The 16,446-nt window shown below is 58.5% G+C and overlaps 1 protein-coding gene across 1 annotated transcript in view; it reads left to right on the top strand.

The window, feature by feature from the left end:
- Positions 1-16,446, top strand: part of CACNA2D2 (calcium voltage-gated channel auxiliary subunit alpha2delta 2) — a 204,513-nt gene that overhangs the window by 166,518 nt on the left and 21,549 nt on the right. The window contains exons 4-6 of the mRNA XM_009278506.1: positions 4,247-4,291; positions 12,467-12,605; positions 16,317-16,445. Of these exons, the coding sequence (XP_009276781.1) occupies positions 4,247-4,291; positions 12,467-12,605; positions 16,317-16,445 (313 nt within the window). The remainder of the gene's footprint in view (positions 1-4,246; positions 4,292-12,466; positions 12,606-16,316; position 16,446) is intronic.

Below are 16,446 nucleotides of genomic sequence, written 5' to 3'. Positions count from 1 at the left end.
TCCCGTTTGCTGTCCCCACCTGCTGAATTGCCCAGGCACAGATCCCAGTCACCTGGCTCATCCCTACATTGGCATGCCGTGGGCTGGGATGCTGGCCCTGCCACCGGCCCCGTCCGGCCCCATCCGGCAGCTGGGAAACAGGCAGGTGCCAGCTTGGGATCCAGCTTGTCTTCCCACCGCCCCCCGAGTTCCTCCTGCCTGCCTGGAAGGCAAACTGCTGCAGGATTTGGCTCTTCCAAAGCCAATTAAATCTTGAAAGAGATTTTCTGACCACAGGGGTCACCCGTGCCGCTCGGAGAAATGAAACCCACAGCCGGAGGGCTGAGATGGACCAAAATCAGTGCAGTGCAGCAGGAGCTACCTGCAAATACCTCCTCACCCCGAGGAGCCGTAGCATCCCCAGGACCAGCAATCAGCAGGGTGACCCTTACAAGATGGCAGCAAGTGATCCTGCAGAGGACAACAGATCTGCAGGAGAAGGATTAGCCAGCTCGGGTGATATTATAGAAAAGCTATAGGGGGGAGAGCGAGCTGTGGCCCCTCTGCTGCATCCCTGCCAGCTGCGTGTTCCGGCTGGACAGGCTGGAGCAAGGAGAGCTGATGCGCCACCGGCAGCTCCTTCCGAGGCTTTTTTGGGGCGGTGGCAGCTGCCTGCGTGATGTGGTTTGACTGCCACCTCATTAGACCGCTGACTTGGAGGTTTGGTCCAGCACCCCTCCATCCTGACATTGCCGGGCTGCAGCGTGATAGCAGAGCACTGACCTAATGTTATTTTTAGTTGCTGTAATTGTTTTAGGCAAAAAAAGACCTACGTGAATGCTCTTGGAGAAGGCTGGGGGGTGGGGTGGCGGGGAGGAGTGCCTCTCACTGCTGACCTGAGACCCCCCGTGTCCCTCCTTGTCGTGGGCTTTGGTTCAAACCTGGTCTGCCAGCACGTGGCCAGGGAGCGCCCGTGCCAAAGCAGGGTCCTCCCCTGAGCTGGCAAGGCTCCAGCTCGCAGCTCTCCAGAAGCTCACAGCCTGGTTTCGTTAATTAGCTTTTTGCTTGGCATTTTGGTGTAAAATCGGCGAAAGACTGGAGCACGGGGCTGTTATGGAGGGCTCAAGGGGGACAAGGAGGACATAGAGTCCCTGGGGAGACTCGGGCATGCGGCATCCCCGGAGCCCCATCCAGGAGGTCCCACCTGGGTCAAGCCCTGGCCGGGGGCTGCTCGGTGACACCCAACCGCAAGGGTTTGGTGCAGGCAACACACCCTGCAAGGGTTTGGTGCAGGCATGGTGGTTACTCAGTGGCTTTGCCGGAGAAGCCTGGGCGATGGCTTCAGCGGCATTTGCAGATTAGTCTGTGGTTGCACTTAACTCCCAAAGTCGTTTCCCCATAACTTGCCCCGAGGTTTTAGGAGACTGAAATAACCCCATGCTTATCCGCTAGCGACACGGCGCTTGCAGTGCCATTACGCAGATGCCGTTTGGCAATTACGGTGTGAGAAAATGGGCAGCAGTTGACACATCATCGAGGAGCAGCTACCCAGCGTCTGCCTCCCCTTCAATGTGAACCGGCGAGTGCTTTTTGCAGGCTCATTTGCAAGAGACGGGGCAATGTTTTGCCCTGAAATCCCTCGACATCTTCACCTCCTTGTTTTCTTTATTGGTATTTATTCTGAAAGGCTCTAGAAATATCAGTGCTATTTACACAGACAGGGTGCTTGGTTTAACGTGGACCGGAGGAGGAGGAAGAGAGGATTACGTGAAGAAGACAAGCATGGTTTAAAAAACAAATATTAGGGAGAGGAAATTATAGGGCCCCTTGTTGCCTCTCAGGAGACCCCCAGCATCTCCCTCGAGGGTCTCCGAGAGCTCTGTCCCTCCTTCCTGGAATAAATTCCCACCGGCTCCACTGGCCTCTGGATGCCAGGGATGCGGAAGCCCTGCCAGTTCCCACGGGCTCCCTTGCACCCCACAAGCCCCGCAGCATCAGCGGGATCGTGGCGAGGAAAGTGGAGCCTGGCATCAGGGCATGTCCTGGGGCCAGGGCCGCAGTGACGCTGGCCATCCCACACGTTCTGTCTCACGTGTGCAAACCTCAGCGGTGGCGTGAGGTGGGCCAGGATCTCTCCCGGCTGCTCCTGGGGTCGTCAGGGCTTGGAAAAGTGTATGGCAAGGGCTCTGTGATCCTCAGGGAAACCGGTGGGAGCGACGTCCTTCCAGGAGGTCTGCTCCCCATGCCGTGCCGTGCCATGTTGTGGGAGCGCTGGAGTGGGTGAAAGCAGGAACAGGGGATGGCTCTCCTCCCTGAGCATCACCTCGCCACCCTCTCACCCACTGCGGGAGCAGGGCCACCACGTGTCAGAGGGGATTCGAGCTTTTCAGAGGAGCCGATGGAAGATAAAATGAATAACAAAGCACCTTCTGGATGGCTGTTGTTAGTCACACTCACTTCTGATTAAAGATCATTAAACATGAAATTAGCTCATTTGTGTTACGGGTCTCCCGAGGGTTCCTTTAATTAGGAAGTGCAGATGGCCACGGACCCGGGGAGATGGCAGCACCGGCGAGGGGCAGGGGCGTGCGCAGGGCCGGGAGCGGCGCAGGGAGGGCATCCGAAGAGAAATTAATTTTTTTTTCCCCTTTTCTTGTTGTTGTAAACCCCTCAGCATTTCACAACAAATCACAGATAATTAATAAGTACATTCCCTTAATGACTAGGCTTTTTAATAGCAGAAATTGGAAGATGCTGCGTTGATTTTTTTTCACTTCCCCCTCTCGGTGCTGCCTTATCGCCATGATTCAAGTCACAGAGCCCGCGGCGGGAACTGGCCCCTCTGCCCAGGAGGGTGCTGAAACAACCGCCCTTCGCAATCCCCATCCTGGGGGGACATCGGCCGCGCAGCCTGCCAGGGTCCCCCTGCCACCGGTGCACCCGAGAGAGCAGCATCCCCGCTCCAGGGGCTTTTCCACCTCTTGGTGGTCTTGTGTCTTAACAGCCTGGGAAAGCAGCAGCAAACCACTCTAGGGAGCAGGTTTGTGGCTAGAGGATAACACCGGTGAGGGGTTAGTGACTGCCAGCTCCCAGTGGGGCCGGGACGGTGGAGCGGGGGGTGCCGTCTGCCTGGCGGGGTGCTCGGACCTGCCAGTCCCTTTCCCCAGCACGAGCCCGTGACCAGGCTGGGCTGGGTGTCACGGTGCCACCGGCCCCAGCACAAGCCCGTGGCCAGGCTGGGCTGGGTGTCATGGTGCCACCAGCCCCGGCACAAGCCCGTGGCCAGGCTGGGCGCCGCAGAGGCAGCAGCAGAGCAGGAGCGGAGAGGACGGGGATGCAGTCAGCGCCGTTAAGGTTTTGGCTGGGTTTCTGTACTGGGCCCAGATCACTTTCCTTGTTAAATAATAACGGCAATAATCATCCCAAAGCGCTGCCTGTGCATACGGGGAGGAAGGCTGGTTTGCGCAGCGGCTGCTGACTGCTGATTGAGTGGCAGACATGTTAGCACCGCGACGGCTGCCGGTGTGCCTGCATCGCGCTCGCGTCCTGGCACGCAGCGAAGAGTCTCCGAGTGCCCTTTAATTACCCCTTCTGATGGCACACGAAACGCTGTTGTGACAGCATTGCTGCTCTCCAAATTGCCTCTTTAGGAATTTTATCAGCTGCCTCGCGTCCTGACACGCGGGGAAGAGGAATCCGAGCAGACCTTTCTGCCTAAATAGGCTCTAAATACCTCAAATTAACAACGTGCGTTTCTCCACGGAAGTGAGGACGCTCTTCTTGTTTCTGCCGCGTGGGGAGGGGAGCGCTGCCGGCTGCGGGGCTGCTGCCTGCCACACTGCCCATGCCCGGCTCTCCTGTGGCTCCCGATGCTTGCAACAGGACCAAAGCATCCCGGGCGCGGGGACACGGTGCAGCCTTGCACCCGGTGGCAGCGCAGAGGCAGCAGTCATGCCGGCGGCACCGTCGCGGGGCTGTTCAGCCGTGGCGGAGGCTGTGCGTGGCCCTGCGCTGCTGGGGCTCGGTGGCAGCCATAAGCGGAGGGAAGCGTGGCAGGTGATGGCCGGTCCTTGGAGGGCGGACGAGGGGGATGTGGGGTCCCGACCATGTCCCAGGGACAGCCTGGGGTGGGTAGGGTTTGGTCCCGAGCGATGTGGTGTCTGCCAGCAGCAGGACGGAGGTTCCAAGGGAATGAGTAGCGGGGAGGGACCCCTCTGCCATTCCCATCCCTGCCCAGCACTAACTCCGCTCTCCCTTTTCTCTGCAGGAGGAAGACATCGAGTACTATGACTCCAAGGCCGACACTGAATATGTGAGTACCGTCCCTGCTGCACCGCTGACACAGTCACCACCCCGGCCCTGCGCTGAGCCCCTTGCCAGGGTTGTCCCAGCACCGTACCGGGGGGGCATGGCACAGCATTCGTTACAGCTGGCGTAACGAGACTCTGCGGTGGGCAGCAAGTGCCCAGTGCGCAGCCGTGTCCCCCCCAGCCAAGCCGTGGCGGTATCTGTCTGCCAGCACCGGGCCCGGCAGCAGGCAGGTGGGCCAGTCGCTCCGCTGCCTGCAAAAGTTTCTAAAATTAAAGCTGGCATCTGAAATTCAAATGAAGAGCAAACCTTTAATTAGAGACTGAATCTAATTCTCTGCCCCCCTCCCGGCACAGCCGACCTGTGATTTCTGGCAATCAGTGCTTTAAATACAGACCTGACAGCTCCGCTCTCCCGGCGCTCCCGAGGGGGCTGGCATTTGCCGGCTCCTCCGCATGGTGACGATGACAACTTTCAGGTGCCACGCCGTGGGCGCAGGGCGCTCCGCCGGCAATGGCTGCTGCCCCACGGCACCCCGCTTTGCTGGCAGGTGACGGGTAACCCGGCTCCTATGTTGTGCTGTGCCGTGGGATCCTTCTGAAATAGGGGCTCGCCAGGTCGGTGACGCTCTCAGTGCGGGGCCGCTGGGGAGCGGGCGCGTCGCGGTGTCCTCAGAGCTGGCCGGGAGCCCCAGTCTGAGCAGGGTGGGGGTTTGGGGGCAGCCCCAGCCAGCGCGGTGCCCCGGGACCTGTCCTCGCCCCGAGGTAGAGCCAGCAGCAGATGTGCCATCGGGGGACAGTACTGCAGCAGGAGGGGAGGAGCAGCAGCACATGGCGTTGGCAGCAAACCACTTGCAAACCACACGGCCTCATCTGAAAATAATGCTCAGGTGAACCCACGAGCCTTCAGAAGGCCCCATGCAGAAGGGAGGGGAGGATCCAGGCTTGATGGGGTCCCACCAGCTCGAGCGATGCACCCTGCGCCGAGCTCCGGCTCTCCTCTCACCCCACCTTGGAGGTGATGCCCCAGAGCAGAGCCTCCAGGCTGGAGCAGAGGATGGATGCCTTCAAAGCAGAAATACTGTCAAACCACCCATGCCATTGTCCCCAGGCGGTGACAGCAGGAGGGCTCCTTGACAGGGGAGGCCGGAGCCACAGAGTCTGGGAGGTGGAAGAGAGATGTCGAGCAGATGCTGTGACCGAAGGGGAGGGCACTTGCTCTCCCGAGCAGGTCTCCCTGCTCACGGTCCTGCTCATTCAGAGCAGGGGATGTCTCCTGTCCCTCCCCAGCCTGGGGGAAGCTGCCAAAGGAGGGAAGGGAGGATCCTGCTCTCCATGGCCGCTCCAGAGAGGACGGAGCTAATGGGCTTAAAATGCATTAAAGCAGATTTTGGACAGAAGCAGAGGAAAAGCTGGCTTGCAGTTGAGGCAGGAGGAGACAGCCCAGGGAGCAGTGCAGCTCCCTGCCCGGCGGGCTGAGGAACAGGACTGATGCATCCATGAGGCTCGGCAGGGCTTTTGCCATCACTGCCACAGGGCAGGGGACAGGGGAGCTGTACGTCCCCATGCCCGGTGTTACCCTGATTGGTCCCGGCTGCCCATGGCCAGCCGGTGTTGGCAGCGGCGGTCTGAGCTGGCAACTCCTAGCTGTTAGCTTTGGGATTAGCCATTTCTGCAAGCGAGGAGAGCATCCTGGTTACCTTAGGCAGGACTGGGAAATAGGAGGCATCTCGACCTCGGAGCTGTGCCCGCCGAGCCCTCCGAGCACGTGGGACACTGGGGAGAAACCACGCACCGCGGTGTGGCACCGTGTCCCAGGGAACCATGGGGCTCAGCTCCCCAGTCCCCGGCCCTTCCCCAAGGGAGGTGGCGTGTCATCGGGGAGGAACAGCCTTGCAAATCTGTCGTCAGCCACACCGACTTCAGTCCTCCTCTGGGGAAAAAATCAAGCAAAATCGGGGGTGTCCTTTTGCCGAGGTTTGTGGGTTCAGCAGGCAGGGTGCTTCCCTATCAATGCTGTTGCTGCTTCCCAGTGAAATCCCAGCAAATTTAATTCCAGCAAAAATAATGGAGAGAAAAGGTGATGCTGAAATAAAAAAGGAGGGAGATGATACCCGAAGGTCTGAATGGAACTAAATAGCACTCTTTCCATCTTTTCTTTATTTAGCTTCAATTTTTATATTTAAATTGAGCAGGATCTAGCTGAAATGGGGTTAGTTCTGATGGACAATGCCTATTCAACGTAACTGGGGCTTATTCACAAGCCTTAACACCGGCTTTAACTACAGCGAGAAAGAAATGAGCTTCCTATTCATTTTGCTTGCACCTCAGCTCCACTATCTTCCTAAACAGATTTTGGATTTCCAAGTGGTTTTTAACAAATGGGAACAGCAGAAAATTTTCCTGGGGGTCCCCAAGGCTCTCAAAATGTTTGCAGAAGCAAAGTTTTCACCTTTCCCCACTAGCAAGGGCTATGGGGTTTATCCGGGGAGAAGTGTTCAAATCAGCAGACGCTCTCAGTTGGGTATCACAGGCGGAACAATGCAGAAATAAAGTGATTTTCCATCTTTAGTATTGTGTTTACAGCAGGGGATGATGCTTAAGCCACAGCTAAGGCCAAAATCCCCCGGGATGTGCTGTTCTCTGGTGGGAGCTGATGGAGCCATGCCCAGGTCCCGGCTGGAGGACCACGTTACAGGCTTCATTTTCTGCTTCGTATCAGCCAGGAGCTGTTGGTTCCCAGGCTGTAAAGTGGCGGATGAGAGGTTTTGCTGTTGCTACTCCTCCCATGGTTGGAGAGATGTTCCCGGTGGCAGTACAGTGTCCGTAAGGGCTCGGCATCCACCCCTGGGGACATCTGTGCAAGCCCTGGTCCTTGTCCCCGTCCTCTCTGCAGGACGCAGGGCTGATGTGATGAAGAGAAGTGGGATCGTGTCATTTTGTCCCCTTCTGAACCGAACGTCATCACTTCTCCTCCGTGGGCACGCGGTTTGCAGGTGAAGGTACTGCTCACCCCAAGGTCAGCCCTCTGGCACCCACCCGCCTGCTCGAAGTCCCTGGGGAGGGGTGAGAGCAAAGGGGCCAGTGGTGGGAAGCTGTGCACCAGCCTCTGCAGCCTCCGGTGCAGGGGAGGCAGGGGAGAGCACGGCGTCGGTCCTGGCCGCAGGCAGGGACTGCCGGCCGCAGGCAGGGGCTGCCCGCTCGCTGCTCACCCTGCTCGGGAGATGCAGCGAGGAGAGGGAGGAGGGAAAGAAAAGCCCCTAAATGTCAGCAGCAGATGAAGGGTGTTGGAAAATTTAATCTTCCAACTTTCTCAACTAATGTGACATTTGGATTTTCTCCCGATAAGCTATCAGCCCCAGAAGTTTCTTTCTTTTGCCTTTTTTCTTTTTTTTTTTTTTTTTTTTTCCCCTTCTTCTTTCCTCTGGCTGGTAATTTAAAAATAAATAGTCTAGAAAGATCTCTAAACAGTACCTTTGGCAAAGATTAAAAAAAGCGAAGGGGGATAGGGGAGCAGGCTGGCGGGAGAGGCTGATTGTTATTTATAACCTGGGCTGCTGTAAAAGCAGGAACGTGGCTGAAGAACACACCGTCTCCCTCCCTGGCATTAAATTGTCGCATTTCAGGAAAAGCTGAGATACTTAAGAAGGAGAAAGGCCCTTTTGTGTGGGCTTGGAGTTTCTTGGCCGTGTGCCTTGGAGCTTGCTGAGGGGGCAGAGGGCAGGACCGCAGCCCCAGGGGTGGGCTCAGCCCCTCTGCTCAGCCTGCCCTGCTTGCCCTGAGAGCTGGCGCAGGGCAGCGGTGGGTTTGCGGTTAAGGGAAAAAAACTCCTTCTGAATTTGGGGAAAAGAAGGGGTTTTGACGTTTCCTCGGACTCCCCAAATGGGGTGGAGTGCTTTGTTTGGATGGTTTCAAAATCTTTCTGTCTCAGAAGAAGGCTCCCCCAGGACAGCTTGCGCAGGGAGAGCGGGAACGTGTGCTGTTCAGATCTGAGAGCTGGCCCTTTCTTGCAAAAAAAAATGGCATTTTCTAGCAACAACAACAAAACACTTCTGCCAAGGAGCCCCTGGGTCCCGCCGCAAGGCGATGCTGCCGGTGGGTGCTGTGCGGGCGCAGCCAGGGGCTTTGCCGGGCAGGAAGGCACACACCCCCCCACCCGGAGCCCCAGGAGGTGGACAAGTACATGCTGTCACCACTCTTCTCCCTGGCCTCTCGCGTGACCTTGGGCAAATGGTCCCGTGCCCTGGGACTCATTTCCCCTCACCTGCAAAGGACAGCAATGAACCCCCCCACCTTTGCAAAGGCTTTGAGGCTTGCAGGTGAATTGAGCCACACATCCCGTTTACATTCATTATTAGTAGTAATCGCAGCATGTCGATATGAATATTTCGCTGGCTTTTCCGGACTTAACATGGATGGGTGCCCCTGGGAAATTTAAAAGGGTGTGTTGGGATCTCGGTGCGATATATTCTTGATCAGGCGTGTGAGGGGCAGGATGTGGGATGCAGGGATGCCGTCGGGGTGATGCGGCTCGCAGGAGCTCTGCTGGTGCCGAGGGTACCAGGAGGAGCACCGCGGGGGAAGACTGCGGCTACCCGGCATGTCCAGAGCTGCGAAACCCCAGCTGGCATCCTGGAGCTGCCACCTGCGCCACTAGCCGGATCAGCCCTGCGTTTGTCATGGGTGCTACCATTTAAGCAGTCATCATTAGCTGTGATGGCTCGTTCCCATGGAGATGAGCAATGAACGGGGGTGTCTGCATCCGTGGGAGCTGCCTGGCCGAAGCATCGCTGCTGCGCCAGGTCACATCCCCGGCTTGATCCGCAGCTCCAAACCCCATCACCAGTGGGGACCCCCCCGATAGTCCTTGTGCCCGTGGGCAGGCTGGCTCTTCTCAGCCAGCACCAGCCTGGATGTGATGGAGGGCAGGTACTTGCCGAGAGCGTGGCAGCCTCCAGCAAAGCTGTTGGGTGGTGCCACTGGTGCTTACTGGGTGTTGGGGCATCTCTGGGTTTTGCCCCCTGTCCATCATTTTGGGAGACTCAAGAGAAAATGTTGTGACTGGCAACCCAGCTGCTAAAGCACTGAAGATGGCAAAAGCTCTCGGCGCGTGATGACTTGCTGAAGCAATAAATATGTATAATATTTATATATTGCCATGGAGTCGATTTCTAATGGTGTGTAGCAAATAATATATTCAAACTGTAGCATCTATTTGTGTTATGTTGTACATATTGTAACAGATAAATAGATGTTTCCAAGTTCTTTTGAAATGTAATGATGAGAAATGCTGCAAAATCTGGCTGGGGGCCTGCCGAGATGCTCGCAGTTAAACCGGTGTAAATCCAGGAGAACTTGAATCGTCTTCTCCTTTGCTCTAATATAAATTTAACACAGAATTTCTTCCTCCTCCACCTTCCCAAGGTGGCTCCTTGTAGCCCCAGCCTAGCACTGAGATGCTCCCGTCCCTGCCTGGGCTGGTGACGGCTTTGCCTGCCTTCATCTGGGTGGAAATGACCCCATTTCAGGGGCCAAATTCAGCCTGGCTTAAACAGGAATAACTCGGTTGAGGTCAGGAGATTTACGGATAAAGGATAAACGTAGCTTGGATAACACCAGCTCTTTCCATGGGTCTGTTTGCCGTATAGGTGTCAGTGATGCATGAAGTGTCCTACGTATAGATAGCTGTATACTTGTCTCGAGATCTATACATATGCCTCTGTACAGCTACATGAATGAGAGCAGCCAGACAGCGCCGAACTTGGCAGAATACAAATTAGCCCCTCAGAAGTGGGTGATATAATGGAATAATGATAAACAGAGGAGCGGTGATTATATACAGTAGTTCCAGCTCTGGTGAAGTGGGGAATAACCATGCCAGTGTGGGGGAAATAGGGAGGGTTGGATTTTCCCGGCTGCCGGTAGTGGCGGGAGTAGCGGATGGGCTGGACCTGGGCAGGTGCCCCGTCGGTCTGAGATGGGGAGGGACAGGGAGGTGTCACCAGGACTTCGCTGAGCTCAGGAAAAGAAAGTTTTAGTGTCAAAGCAGAGTTTTTGGTGCTGCAGGTGTCCTCGGGGCCACGGCTTTATCCCATCTAAAGCCTGTTTTCAGCAGACGCCTCTAAATCACCGTCTAGTGCTCAGAGAGGTTGGCAGGGGCGACCTATTGTGTGTGCAGCTGCTTTCCCCCAGAGACCTGAATCCGACATTGATGGCAGGCTTGGGGCCGGATCCGCTTTCCGGATAGCCCCTGGCCCGGCACGCAGCCAGGGTGCCAGCTCTGCTGCGGCATTGCGGCTTTGCAGGGGGTCCGGCAATCAGTTTTGTGCCTTTTCTCTGGATTTACGTGAAATTGAGAGCATAATCTGGATTTTGATCTTGGCGACGTGGCTCAGGGGAGGTGGGGACAGTCCCTGCCTGCCTCCCGTTTGGCTACTGCGGCTGTAATTGAGTTCAGCATCTTTCTGGATGGCTGGAGCTCCAGCACTGGGATCGGCTCAGCGGCGTGTTTACGCTCGCAATCCATCGTCTGGAATTAAAGCCCAAACCTCGCATATCAATCCTGTTATTCTCCCGAGCTGTGGCGAATGGTTTGGCCACCCCTCACAATGTCAGGGGAATGTCACTGCCTCGGTGGCCGGCCGGAGCTGGCGCAGGTGAGGTGGCATCTCTCTGCATTGTCTGTGAAGGGGAAACAGGGAGGAGGCCAGGATGGGTGTTAAATGAGCTTCATAGTTTATTTCCCAAACACATCACTTTCCTTTAAATGCATGGCTTTTCCCATGAGAAATTCAGATCTTTTGTCCCTTGGGTTTTGTTGAGAGGAGCCTGGCCAGTGGGAAAGCTGCGTGCGCTGGGCCATCGAGGACAGCAGGATGGGACCATCCCCTACCCCTTATCCCTGCTGGTGCCGGGGTTCTTTGCCGCAGGACGGCATGGGGCATCCCTCCGGGCGGCCGTCCCTGGCACGGCACCGCACGAGCCCTGCCTGGAGCTGCTCGCGCTTCCAGTCACGTCCGCTGTCGTTTCTCCGGGGCTGATCTCTGCTACCGCAATCAGACGGCCTTACACGGGCTCCAAGATAGGCACTTCACTCGGGGGGAGGCACAAAGGGAGAGGCACTGAGCTGCTTCTCAAGGGGAATTCGCTCCCTCGCCGGGCGGCTCAAAGACTCCCCCCCCCCCCCCCCCCCCCCCCCCCCCCCCTCCCCTTTTGCTCCCGCAGCCGGGGCCATGGGAGGGTGGCTGGAGCCATCCTGTGCCCCAGCTCGGGCTTGGCATGTCCTTGCCCCTGTGTTGCCTGTTCCTGCCCGCAGACAGAGCAGGCAGCTCTGCACTTGTCCCCTCTTCAGCAGAGTTGTAGCTCGGGGGGCACAAAGGGCAGATGCTGCAGCAGCAGCATCCTCCTCCCCATCCTGAGCATCTCACAGCCGTCTGCAAACAGCCTTCCCCGGCCACTGGGCTCGTGGCAGGGACATGACAGCCTGGAGCCAGCACCTTCTCCCGGGTTTCTTTGCTCCCGGCGGGATAGCAAAGGCAATTTCCCCAGCTCTGTAGCGAGGCCACCCCCTTCTTCCCGCTACCCCGTGTGGCCCTGCACCTTGGCTCCAGCCCTGTCCCCCTGCCTGCAGCCACTGGCTGTCCTGCCTGCACCGGCTCAGCCCCCTTGCCGGAGGGGTTTTACCCCCGTGCCGTACTGGCAGAAGGACCCCAGGAAGGGAGAGGAGGGCTGGGAAGGCAAGGGAGCGTGCTCCGGCGCCGGCAGTGGGGAATTCGCCGTCTCTCCACCATAATTAAATATTGTTTGCATTGCTTATTGACAGAGTGCTAAGCTGCACTCCGTTTTAATTTGTTCTTTGATAGTTGCCTTTTGCTGCTAATTGATTTTCAAGGCTTTTTTTCGGTTTGGGGGTTTTTTTTGTCTGATTTAATACCTGCCGTGCTACGAAAGCCGGAGAGGCAAGGGTAACCAGCGCTCGCCTTCGTGCACACCCGCTCCTGACATCCACTCCCCTGTGCCACCGGTGCTGGCACGGGCTGTGGGCCAAATGCGGCACAAGAACCATCATTGCCAGTCTCCGCGGGGGGATATTTGGTGATGGGCTTTGGGCAGCGGCATTCCCGGCGTGTGTCCAGGGCTGGCACCCCCAGGTGACCCCATGTGCTCTGCTCCTTCCCCAGGATGATCCCGATGGAGAAGAGATCGAGAGGGAGAAGTCCAACTCATTGAAGCTGGAGTTCACCGATGACGCCAACTTCAAGACCAAGGTTAACTATTCGTACGCTGCCGTGCAGATCCCCACGGACATCTACAAAGGCTGTGAGTGCCCCTCCTCACCTGATCCGCTCCGCTCTGCTCTGCCAGGCCGGGCTCAGCCTCCACCTCTCCTGCTCAGGGTGCTGCAGCCCCGGGGACCGTCACTCCCGGGGTGCCCCAGCTGCGTCTTGGTGCCGGGGCAGGCTGGTGCCCAGCCGGGTGGGCACTGAGCAGAGGCAGTCACTGTGTCAGGACAGAGTTGACAACGTGTCCCTCCCCAGGGACCCTCAAGATCTTAGCATGGGCCAAAGAGGCAAATCGGGGGTTAGGGGTTATTGGGAAGGGATGGAGAGCAAAGGAGAAATGGTAATTATGGCACAGGGTAGAGCTCGGCTGTGCCCACGTGGCTGTGATCCTCCCGGAGCTCGAGGAGGTTCAAAGCGGGAGCTGGAGAAGATCAGAGGCACCGAACAGCTCTGTGCAGGAGCAATTACGGAGACGGCAACTCCCTGCTCATAGAAGGGAGCGAGACAGGGCTGAGGGGTGGGAGAGGGCGAAGCAGGGATGCTTCCTCACTGGCTTCGGGCTGCTTGGGGCTGAGGTTATGAAAAGGGAGGGGGAGCAGCTGAAATCCTGCAGGAAGGCAGCGAGGGCGATTGCAGGACAGTGCGATGCCGCCCTGGGGCAGCCCCCGCGGCCAGGAGTGTGCAGGGGGTGTCAGCCCCGTGGCCGTGCCCCTGCGGCTGCCGGAGGGCACGGGCTGCTCCAGAAAGGTGGCCTGGGTCTGTGGGCCTGCTCGGGAGCGGGCAGGGAGGGAGGGATGGACGGATGGGTAGATGGACAGATGGGATAGGACGTACCACACCAGCTTTCAGTCCCCGCCGAGAGGTGACACAGTCCCTGAGCTTCCAGAGCTCTCTCCTACCTCACCCTGCCGCGGTGGCACATGGTGACAGTAGGTCTCCATTTCCCTCTAGTGGCTGCTCTGCAACCAAGCTGGGGACCACTCTCGGCTGGAGACCATGCTCCAGCACCTGCAGGCCACATCCTGCACCCAGCCCCAGACCCTGCTGTTGGGGGGTACCCCTCGTCTCCCTGCACCACTGACGGCACCACTGTCCCCCCGCACCCCCTTGTCTCGGTGGCACTTGCCGAGGGCTCCCAGGTGGTCACGGCGGTGACAGCTCACGTTCCTGCCCTGAGCGGTGCTTTCCCGGTACATGGCCTCGTTACCGTCACGGCTGTGCTCAGAGCCGCATCGGTGCGACAATTTCACCGTGGCGGCGGCAGTGGATTAGAAATTTTCAATTAGTTTTATTACCCAGCTAGTGCAGGCCAGGCAGCTAATGAAGCACATCATGCGAGCGGGGGGCGGGCAAGTGGGGTGGGCTGCGCGGGATGAAATATTCATTACTCCTCACCCCTGCTCCCCAGCTGACCCCGCGGCTGATGCCCTGCCACGGCCACATAAATCATCCCGCTCGGCCGTGGGACGAGAGCAAATTGGAGATTAACATGCTCCGGGGACTTGCAGCTGCTTGGAGAGGGATGCTGGAGAGGGGATGGGGCGGTGGGGGGTCCCAGGTGGGGAAAGGGGCCGCAGCCATGGGTACAGCGGTGCATGGGCACAGGGATCAGACCATGCCCGGCCACACCGGGGTGCTCTGAAAAGCTGGGGTGCAGGGCAGGGTGCTCAGCCACTGCACCCCAGAGAGCAGGTTTGGGGTGCGGGCATGGGGACACCGGCAAGCGTGGCCAGTCCCTGCAGAGCCACAGGCAGGGAGCATCTCCCCGGTGGGACCCGGCAGAAAGGTACTGTCGCTGCCTGGCATGCTAATTAAACCACTGAGGAGACGCCCTCCACCGTCACCCCTCGCTACACACACAAATTACATCCTATATGTGTTTTATTTACTGTGCCGTTTTTAATTAAATCTGCAATCGCTCGCTGGTGGGGCGGGGCTGGGCTCACCCCGATGGGGACAGGGACGAGATGGGGACAGGGACGGGGATGTCTTTGGGGGGTCTGGCAGCTCTGGCCTCGACCAAGGGGGACAGGAGCCATCCCAACCATGGACACAGAGCCTCCCGTCCGATGAGCAACAGCTCATCACTCTGCACATGAGGAGAGTGTAGGGGCTACATTCATGCACAGGGAAGGTATAGGGGCTGCATTTGTGCACAGGGAGGATATAGGGACTGTGTTTGTTCACAGGGATGATATGGGGGCTACATTAGTGCTCAGAGATGTTATAGGGGCTGTGTTTGTATGCAGGGAGGGTATAGGGGCTGCATTTGGCACAAGCCTGGCTGACGGGCCCCGAGGGGCTGAGGGTGCAGGCGCTGCCGAGGCCGTCAGGGATGTGTCAGTGGCCAGCATGGTACCCAGCCAGGGCCGGTGGCGCTGCCCGGGGCTGCTCCCGGCAGGCAGGAGCCTGGCAGCCTGCTCGCGGCCCCTTCTCCCGGGAAAAACCACATCCTGTGACAGAGCCAAACAAGAAATCATCCTAAGTGCCCAGATAACAGCGCTCTGTGTGGGCACGGCACTGAGAAATGGCTGGGGAGATACGGACGGAGTAAATCGTGGTTTGAAGGCACAGCTGCCTGAGGGAAGGAGAAGTCTTCTTCAGCAGTGGTGCTGGGATGGAGGGATCTGGGATTCACCCTGGGTGAAACCTGCCCCCGTCCCGCCAGCACCTCAGGGCTGTGGCGAAGGCTTGAACGGGTGATGATGGTGTTTCGAGGAGGGACAAGTGTGGGAGGAAGCCTTGGGAGAGCTAAATATACTCCTCAAATGCACGCCAGCTCCCCTGCAGCACTGCACTGATTGTTCTGCCCAATGCCAAGGAGAGGGGCCGCTTCTGGGAGCTCTTGCACCCCAAAAATGCACTGAGGGTCCCCCAGGAGGGAGCAGCACCTGGCCTGGGGGTGCCACCGGCTGCCCGCTCCTGCCCACAGTGGCATGGCTGGCTCCTCCGTGCCATGGTCCCAGGGCGGCCCAGCATGGGCTGCTGGGGGGATGCTGGGGGGCTCTCCACACCTGCCCAGAGCTCAGGGCACCCACAGTGTTTGGGGTGCCCCGAAGGGCCCTGTGAGCACCGCGAGGTCCTGCTGTCCCTGAGGCAGCCTCCCCAGTGGCCAACCAGCCCCGTACCTGCCTCGCCATGCCGGCTCCCCCACGCTCCACCAGCTCCTCTTGATTAATCACAGGCTGGGGCTGCCAGCAGCTTATCTTTTGCTTTAATAGCTGAATAATTTAAAACCGCTGTTTGCCGGCATCTTAATTGCTTTTGCGTCAGGTGCTGAGGCCAGTGGGAATGCAGAGCGGGGCCCGGGGAGGCTCTACGTGGCCCCGCAGGGACACAACCTCTTGATTTCCCAGCTGGTGGCTGTCCCCAGGGAGCGGGGCTGGCATGGTGGCGGGAGGAGCAGGGTGTTTTGCCAGGAAGAGGGTGAGATGGCAAGCCAGCTGTCCCCAGCGGTGGCTGTCCCTGCCCAGAGCCAGGGGACGGGGACAGTGAGCGCTCAGGGGAGCCCTGAGGGTGGCTCCCGTCTCTGGGGACAAGGAGCAGGCTGATGCTGGAGCCCCGTGGGAGCGGCTGCAAAGCCCCTGTGGGCTCCTGCATGGGAAGGGGCAGAGGGGACACACCGCCTCTCCCTCCCTGCCAACATCACGGGGACACCGTGGTTCCTGTCACCCCCCAGCCCATCCCAGGCTCCGCTGCTCCCCCCCTCCCCCCCCCTCCCCAACCCCCCTGGCTCTGCCCCCCACAGCCACCGTCATCCTCAACGAGCTGAACTGGACGCAGGCGCTGGAGGACGTCTTCATCGAGAACCGGAAGGAGGATCCCTCCCTGCTCTGGCAGGTGTTCGGCAGCGCCACCGGCGTAACCCGCTACTACCC

The sequence above is a fragment of the Aptenodytes forsteri genome, unplaced genomic scaffold (genome assembly GCF_000699145.1).
Source record: "Aptenodytes forsteri isolate BGI_AS27 unplaced genomic scaffold, ASM69914v1 Scaffold578, whole genome shotgun sequence".
NCBI lineage: Eukaryota > Metazoa > Chordata > Aves > Sphenisciformes > Spheniscidae > Aptenodytes > Aptenodytes forsteri.
Note: the sequence above shows the minus strand (reverse complement) of the source record. Positions and strands in the feature narration are given on the sequence as shown.